At 54.0% G+C, this 7,921-nt stretch overlaps 2 protein-coding genes across 5 annotated transcripts; one reads left to right on the top strand and one right to left on the bottom strand.

Annotated features, from left to right (window-relative positions):
• Window positions 1–3,410: 3,410 nt before the first annotated feature.
• Window positions 3,411–5,767, bottom strand: MOAP1 (modulator of apoptosis 1). Its single transcript, XM_004698768.2, has 2 exons — window positions 5,594–5,767; window positions 3,411–5,438 (listed from the first exon to the last, which is right to left on the bottom strand). Exon 2 carries the CDS (start codon window positions 5,382–5,384, stop codon window positions 4,320–4,322), a length of 1,065 nt encoding a protein of 354 aa, XP_004698825.1. The 5' UTR covers window positions 5,385–5,438; window positions 5,594–5,767; the 3' UTR covers window positions 3,411–4,319.
• On the top strand, window positions 5,273–7,705 carry TMEM251 (transmembrane protein 251). Of its 4 annotated transcripts, none has more exons than XM_045287856.1 (2): window positions 5,273–5,458; window positions 6,915–7,705. In XM_045287856.1, exon 2 carries the CDS (start codon window positions 6,931–6,933, stop codon window positions 7,318–7,320), a length of 390 nt encoding a protein of 129 aa, XP_045143791.1. In that variant the 5' UTR covers window positions 5,273–5,458; window positions 6,915–6,930; the 3' UTR covers window positions 7,321–7,705. The 4 variants fall into 4 exon arrangements, with proteins under 4 accessions (XP_045143791.1, XP_045143792.1, XP_004698826.1 ...); XM_045287857.1 differs by lacking the exon at window positions 5,273–5,458 and adding an exon at window positions 6,000–6,018; XM_004698769.2 differs by lacking the exon at window positions 5,273–5,458 and adding an exon at window positions 6,271–6,469.
• Window positions 7,706–7,921: the final 216 nt, after the last annotated feature.

Here is a 7,921-nt window from a genome sequence, read left to right as displayed (position 1 = left end):
TTGAATTACTGTCAGCAAAATTTTCCTTGCACATGACATCAATGCTATTGTTGGGTAATTTCCCCATTCTGTTGGGTCACCTTCTTCGGATTGGTCAGAAACACTAATCTCTTCCATTCAGATGGCCAGGTAACTGTCTTCCAAACTTCTTGACAGAAACTAGGGAGTGCTTCTAGCAAGGCATCGGTTGGTTGAATCATTTCAAGTGGTATTACGTCAATCCCAGCGTCCTTCTGTTTCTCCAAACCCTTCAGTGCAGCTTAGACTTGTCCCAATTTCATTTGCTCTCGAGTGGCGGGAAAACCAAACCCACTGCCATTAAGTGGGTTCCAAATCAGAGCTACCCTGTAGGACAGAGTGGAATTTCTTCTTTGGGTTTCTGAGAGTATGAATAACAGGTTCCCAAATATATTTAGCCTACTGTCCCTTCTTCAGGTAAAAAAAAAAAAAAAATTACTCTGTGCCTCCCTGACAAGTAAAACCTTTTAAAAAATAGTAAGACCTTTTGTACCATAATCTAGGATATCTGCTCTGGCAGGCCCCCCTGGATCATCCCAGTGACCCCCAAGAGGGTAGCTGATGGATTTGAACTGCTGACCTTGTGGTTAGCAGTCCAACACATTACCCACAGCACCACCAGAGGTACTATTAGGTATAGTCAAGTCAGTTCCAGCTCTAGTGACCCCACATGCAGCAAGCCGCCTGGCCCTGCATCACCCTCACAATTGTGGTATTTGAGGCCGCCCTGTGGCAGCTCTGGCAATCCATCTTGTTAAGGGTCTTTCTCTTTTTCACTGACTGCATCCTCGACCACGGGCCCTGCCGCAGTGGTGACAATTGGGCTGCAATCTGCATGGTTGGCAATTGGAAACCACCGGAAGGTCCTTGAGAGAAACACTGGTCTTTCTACTCCCGTAAACAGTTATGGTCCCCGAAACCCACAGGGAGTCACTTTGAGTCAGCATTGATTCAATCCAAGTATGCTGTCTGCTTCCAGCGACATGTCAAATTATGTCCTAATAACATGTCAAATCATGTCCCAAATGTGGCCGTTGGGGATATTTTCATGATAGACTTTCCCCTATGTTTCACCAATTTTCAAATGGTTTTATCCGACAACTGTCATTCATTTTCTTGCAGCCCAAATCACTAACCCATGCTCCCCCCGCCCCCAGGTTTTGTCAGTTATCATGCGCTCCACAGCTGTGAATGCCCAAGGTCTCTGGGTGGTTCCGACAGTCAAGTGCTGGGTTACGGACCTAAGGATCGGCATTTCAAACCCACCCAGTGGTGCCACAAGGGAAAGGCCTCGCCATCAGCTTCTGTCAAGATCGCGTGTGCTGTGCATCGGGTTCCGGCACATAGCCCTCCTGTAGAACTGAGTAGAGCCGGATTGGAACGGAGGTGCTGGAGAAGAATCTTGAAAGTACCATGGACTGCTAGGACAAATGGATCGGTCTCGGGAGGAGGAAGGCCAGAGTGCTCCTTAGAGGCAAGATTTCATCTCACGTACTTTGGACATGCTGTCTGGAGGGACCAGTCCCTGGAGAAAGACATCATGCCGAAGCAGAGGGGCAGCCAAAAAGAGGAAGCCCCTTAACAAGATGGACTGACATGTGGCTGCAGTAACGGCTCAAGCCTGGGAACGGTTGTGAGGATGGTGCAGGGCTGGCAGTGTTTCCCTCTGCTGTGCGCAGGGTCACTCTGGGCCGGAACCAACGGGGTGGCACCTAACAACCACCTCCACAGAACTGCTCCGGGGGTTCCTAGACTGTAATGTTTACCAATTATGTTTACCAGGACTTCTCTCCTGCAGGCATGCAGCAAACCAGGCTCCTGCTATGACTACAGCCCAGAAGACCCCTTGGAGCAGGTCTCTGCTCTTAAAACACATGGGGTGTCATGGGTCAGGCCAATGCAGCAGCAGCACTGGGTCTCCTAGGTGTCTTGTTTGCAGGAGGGCTCTGTGATGGAGCCCACGCCACACTCGTGCACAGGCTTACATGTATGACCTGTGGTCAACCCCCAGAGGAGCCCTGGTGGCACAGCGGTGAAAGCACTTGTTTTGTAATGGAAAGGTGGGAAGTTTGAACCTATCAGGTACTGTGCAGGATTAAGGTGTGGCAGTTGGCTTCCAAAAAGGTTAAAGCCATGGGTGGTCCATGGCAGTGAGTGGGACTGACTGGGCGGCAGTGGGCTTGGGTTAGCGCTTGCCATGCTCCCCTGTGATGCTGGGACATAGACCTCCTTGTAATAGCTTCTCTACCTTTCTTGGTGATGGGTAGAAGGTGGGCCTCACAGTAAGACCGGGACTAGATCCTGCCACTTCTCCCTGGTCACGTCTCCCTTCCCCTTTCGGGGCTCATTTCTGTAAATGTGAAGCTGGGTTTCTCTACAGTGCAGATTTGTAGGAGGATGAAAAGAGAAAATGTGGTCGAACAATGGTGAAGCATTCAGCTGCTTACGAGGTCAATGGGTCAAACCCACCAGCAGCTCTGTGGGCAAAAATACCAAGTGGTCTCCTGGCAAGATTTCACTCTAGGTGACCCAGTGTGGAGGAGGGGTCTACAGTGTCAGACAGACTCTCTAAGGAGCTGGGGTTGAGTCAGCATCACACAGTGTGTATGTAGTCTTCTCTCCCCCCATTGTACCATTGCTTCAACCACAGGTCCTCGCAACAATCTCACCCAGAATGGCACTTTTGACTCTTTGGGCTCATGGGAGCAGCAGTGAAAAAAAGTCCAAAGATGATGTAATGCACTGGCCACATCTGCTGTAACCAGATCTCTTTAGAGGGTCAAAGAGCAAAAATGTCATTCTGAGAATTAAGGTGTGCCTGAGCCTGACACAAGCTGTAGTTTCAATCGCTTTGCAAGTATGTGAGAACGTTAAAGTTGAACGAGGAATAAGGACAACTAGTAGAGAAATGATGCATTTGAATTCTGCTGGCAGACTATTACAATTATCATGGACTTCTAGAAAAATCAACAAATCTGTCTTGGAAGAGGGATACAATAGGAACATTCCTGGGAAGCGAGGCTGGCAAGACTTCATCTCGTGTACTTCAGATATGCCATCAGGAGGGGTCAGTGAGGAAGAGGAAGACCGTCAGTCAGATGGAGTGGCACGGTGGCCACAATGGCGGCTCAGAGTTCACCACTATGAGGACCGGTGCGTGCAGCACCAGGCAATCTTGTATTCTGCTGCACAGGGTCGCCCTGAGTAAGGGCTGACACGAGGGCCCCAAACAACCACCACACACCCGGGCACCAAGAGGGAAGAGGCCAAGGGAACTTAAGATTGTGAAACCGCAGTGGTTTTCAGGTGTCAGCTTTCGGGATCATCTGCAGGGATTAAATCTTTCTTGAAACCATGATATGAGTTGAACAGAGAGAGAGAGAAAAATGCCATTCTATTAGCATTCCTTTATTTTATAAATTCGCGTTTATAACACCTATCAAAGTGACATTCAGTGCATCACCATGCTTTACTGCACAGCAGAAACCCGGGGTTAGAGGCGGCAGTGGACAACTTTTCAACCTCCGCAAGCAGCCCCACCTTTTGATGGCACAGAATAAGTAAAATTCCCACCCACACGGAAAACAACAGTCTCTCAACCACTGCTGAGACGTGTCCTCCCCCAGAGATGATGCCTGTTCACCAGGCAAGGACGACACAACAGTATCCCCGACACGCTGCATTTGCTCCTGTCACCACACGAGGGGACAGCTCAAGGGGCTCTTCTGGTCAGCTTGTGCCTGCGCCCTGCCAGCCACCTCAGCACACTGCATGTCGATAGGGACATGGGATTGTAGTTTTGTAGGATAAAACCAACTCAGATTCCACTGTAAATACACAAATACCAGTGCAGGGCGACCTCCTTCTGCGCCAGTAGCACGCCCAGGAGACGTTAAGCAGACTTCCTCTTTTGCACTTTGAACATGCTATCAGGAGGGACCAGTCCCTGAAGGAGGACCTCAGGCTGGATACAGTGGGGGGGTCAGAGAAAGAGGAGGCCCTCGAGGAGGGGGGTTTGACGTAGCAGCTGTCACAACAGGCTTAAGCACAGCAATGTTTGTGAGGGTGGTGCAGGGCCAGGCGGTGCTTGTTCTGTTGCACATCTCGGCATCAATATGAAAAGGACCGACCGGTACCTAACACGAGGAGCAGCACACAGGCACAGAAATGACAAGTGTTTTATACCGAGCACAGCGCACACAGGAGCCACAGGGCGGCGGTGAGAGCAATAGCTGGGTGATGGGCTGTGGTGCCTTCCCGCCCTGCTCAATGGCAGACCTTACCTCCCGGACCCCTGAGGTTCAGGTGAAATCACCCTCTAGCCCGGCCTGCAGAAGAAGGGCCTCTTCCTCCTCCTCAGCCGCTTCATCCTCCTTCACCAGGGTCAGTAACTGCACTAAGCCTGGCGCAGGGCCATCTTCCGGCAGATCCAGCCTCCTCCGAAGGGTCCTGTCATCCGCCCCTGCCAGGATCTGGTCCAGGCGGGCCTGATTCACAACTTCTTTCTCAACCGCTCCCCTCTCTACCAGCTTCTGCAACAGAGGCTCCAGTCTGAGCACATACGCTGGCAACTTTTCTTCGGCGTTCTGGTAGGTGGTTAGGAATTTGACCTGCAACTCCCTAGGGTTATCGATAACCCCAAACACCTGCTCGAGCGCCTGGAGACACTCGGGGACCGTAATCCGAGGGTTGTTTATCTTGAGGACACGGATGACCTCGAATGCTGGCCCCTTAAGGCACTCTAGCAGCCGCCGCCTTTTCTCTGCGTCGGACACCTGCCAGGCCTTCATCATCTGAGTAGTGTGGAACAGCCAGGAATCGAACTCTTCTTCCCCCGGCTCCGGAGGGTCACTGCCAGAGAACACTTTCAGCTTTTTGTATTTCAGGTACTGCAGGGCTGGCTGCAGGGCCTCGTCTAACGCCTCTGCCAACATAGGGGTCCCCACCTGTGGGACCAGGTTCGGGCCTCGGTCAAAGGGGTCCGTCCCGTACCCAAGAGCATTGGTGAACTCGGCCGCCGTCAGGCCCTCTCCCTCTAGGAACTCATTTAGCCTATTCAGAAATTCGTTGTCTGGGTCAGGGGGCTTAAAGATGACGCGCCAGGCACCCCCCTTGCCCGGGATTTCCTTGGGGACCACCGCGAGACTAGTCTCCTCAGTCAGACCTATCAGGGCCACCACCCTGTTCTCCGCCCTCCGGAACATCCTGCCCAGCAGGCGGTGCTGGCCCAGGGACGCCAGGCCGGCCTGCAGGGCCTCCTGGATGTCCGCCTCGTTACAGGTCAGCGGGATGCCCGCAACCAGCAGAGCTTTGCGCGGGTTCATGTCCATCCCCCGGCACCAGTCTTCCAAGAGCCTCAGCGTCATGGCGCCCACCCACCGCGATCCGGGCGATCCTCCGAGGTCCCGCGGGCCGGCAGCCTGTCAGGGCAAAGCAGCGGGTTAGTTCAAGGGCTCGAGGTCGCAGGCCGCGCGGGGGGCGGGACCCGAGACGAAGGATCCTCCTCCCCAGGTCCCCCGCGCTCGGCGGCGGCGGCCAGGGGACCCCGTCCGCCGGGGCCCGCGCGGCGCCTCACCAGTCGCTCGGGGTCCCCCGCCGGGGCGCGAGGGCCCAGGGCCGGCAGAGGCCCCTCGGCTCGGAGAAGGCGAAAGCGAGGCTCTGGGGACAGGCCGCGGGCGACGGCGGCCGACGCAGGCCCGCTTAGTGCCCGCGCCTCGGCTCTCTCAGCGAGGGACGGGCGGCCGGAGTCCCGAGCGAGGCCAGCCGGCCAGAGACGCTCGCCCGCCTGCAGGACAGACCGCCACCAGCCGCCACGGCCGGCTCCCCTCCGCCAGGTGCGGGGCGCGCGGGAGCGCAGCTGCTGCGGCCGCAGGCGCCGGACGTCAGGAGGGGGCGGGCCTTTCCGAGCAGGGCGCGCGCACTTCCGGGCCCGAGCCGGAAGCGCGACTGCAGCGGCGTCTGGGAGAGCGGGCGGGCAGGCGGGCCACCCGGGACAGGAAGGTGAGCTGCTGGACCTGCCCAGCCTCGCTGGCTCTGCCCGTGGCTGGCTCTGCTGGGCGCGGAGCTCCCGGCGCTGCGGGGCAGCAGGCCCGGCCTGGCGTCGCCGCAGAGCCCTGGTCGCGGCCGGCGGCGCTGCAGCGTCAGGGGGCGGGGCCGGCCGCGGGGAGGCCCTGCTGGCACCGGCGTCCGCGGAGCGGGCTGGGTGACCGGCCGGGGCTCCGGCTGCGGTGACAGGGGGCGGTCCGCCGCGTGACTCGCCCCGGTCACGCTCCACTGGATCACAAGCAGCAGGGTCTCCGGGCTGGCTGCGCTCTCCTTTCTCCGAGCCGGCAGGCCCGCGGGATTTTTTACATGGTGGCTTTCCCTGGGAAATGCTAAAGCCACCTGATTATTCAGACCTGAGTGACTCTTTAACGCTTGCCGTGGGAACAGGAAGATTTCCAGGACCACTGTAAGTGTTTAGGAGCGACTGTTGTAACGCGGGCCTCTGGCATTGTTTGTAGAACCAAGTTTTCACGTTTAGAGGGATGTGTTCCAGCCAGAAAGGATTTGCGTTGTAAGCGTTGAATGTTCCTAGGAGATTTAGCTCCAACTTCTTCCGGACCCGGGCTGGAGCAGCTTAAGCGGAGTCCGGTAAAAAGCAGAACTCTGTATGTACCGAAACCAATGGTTCATTTGCTCGTGACTTCGGTAAAATAACCTGTCATCTGATTGTCTATCTTAATAAATGTGCATATAATTTGCTTCTTCTGAACCATTAAGTGGTAGTCTCCTAGTTGAAACCTCATTCCGAGAGGGGGCAGAAAAGACTCGGTGGCTGTTAAGTCGGGGCGTTTGGGAAAGTTAGCAGGATGGCGTTCTCCAGCCTGACAAGCATTTTGTTTTTTCCTTTGAAGGCACAGAGCATGGAGAATGATGAACTTCCGCCAGCGAATGGGATGGATTGGAGTGGGGTTATACCTGCTAGCCAGCGCGGCCGCATTTTACTATGTTTTTGAAATCAACGAGACTTACAACAGGCTGGCCCTGGAGCACATCCAGCCCGCCGAGCCCCGCGAAGGAACTACATGGACACACTCCTTGAAAGTGCGCTTACTCTCCCTGCCTTTTTGGTTGTGGACCATTATTTTTCTGATTCCGTACTTACAGATGTTTCTCTTCCTTTATTCTTGTACAAGAGCTGACCCCAAAACGGTGGGCTACTGCATCATCCCCATCTGCTTGGCGATTATTTGCAATCGCCACCAGGCATTTGTCAAGGCTTCGAATCAGATCAGCAGACTACAGTTGATTGACACATGAAAAGTCAGTCCCCTTAATGATTACCAAACGGCCACTTGGAGTCTGGTCACCAGATGGCGGTCCCTGCACTGCTCTCAGGAAGTTGCGGTGGGCAGAGGCTTTCAGACTGTGGCCAGGGGGCTGGCTTCCTCTGAAAGATGCCGAATTTGGAGGGAGATCCTGAAAGACGACAAAATCACGTTGGTGACATTCTGATTTTGGAAGTAGTGTCCTGTCTGTCATGTGCATTCTTTAGAAACTGAACTCATGGTATTTTTTATTCTGTACAATATACTGGTGATTCATTCTTTCTCCTTTGGGGAAACCGTGAATGAATATGAACATTTTCCATTGTGTCAAATGTAAAAAGGTCCAAACATGGTCATAAAATTTAAATTTTATACAATTACTTGGCTTGCTTTAAAGTTCTTCAGACAAAATTCACCCTGTGATAACAGCTATTTATGCTTGCTTCTTAAGATTACTTAAGGGATGGCTTGCTTGGTAAGCAGAATTTGTACTTCTTGGTAATGGCTAAGTCATTGTGATGGTCTGTTTGAAAAGAAACAGACAGAAAATGAGACTGAGATACCCAGTGTTTCAAAATCTAGAGAGACCTTAC

The sequence above is a fragment of the Echinops telfairi genome, unplaced genomic scaffold, assembly GCF_000313985.2.
Source record: "Echinops telfairi isolate 266 unplaced genomic scaffold, ASM31398v2 ScPeMD7_18;HRSCAF=68, whole genome shotgun sequence".
Taxonomy (NCBI): Eukaryota; Metazoa; Chordata; class Mammalia; order Afrosoricida; family Tenrecidae; genus Echinops; species Echinops telfairi.
Note: the sequence above shows the minus strand (reverse complement) of the source record. Positions and strands in the feature narration are given on the sequence as shown.

Coding starts and splice junctions, on each gene's coding strand:
- MOAP1 (XM_004698768.2), bottom strand. CDS start 5,384: ATGACGCTGAGGCTCTTGGAAGACTGGTGCCGGGGGATGGACATGAAC.
- TMEM251 (XM_045287855.1), top strand. CDS start 6,586: ATGTTCCTAGGAGATTTAGCTCCAACTTCTTCCGGACCCGGGCTGGAG. Junction 6,669..6,914: donor CCGGTAAAAAGCAGAACTCT/GTATGTACCGAA, acceptor TTTCCTTTGAAG/GCACAGAGCATGGAGAATGA.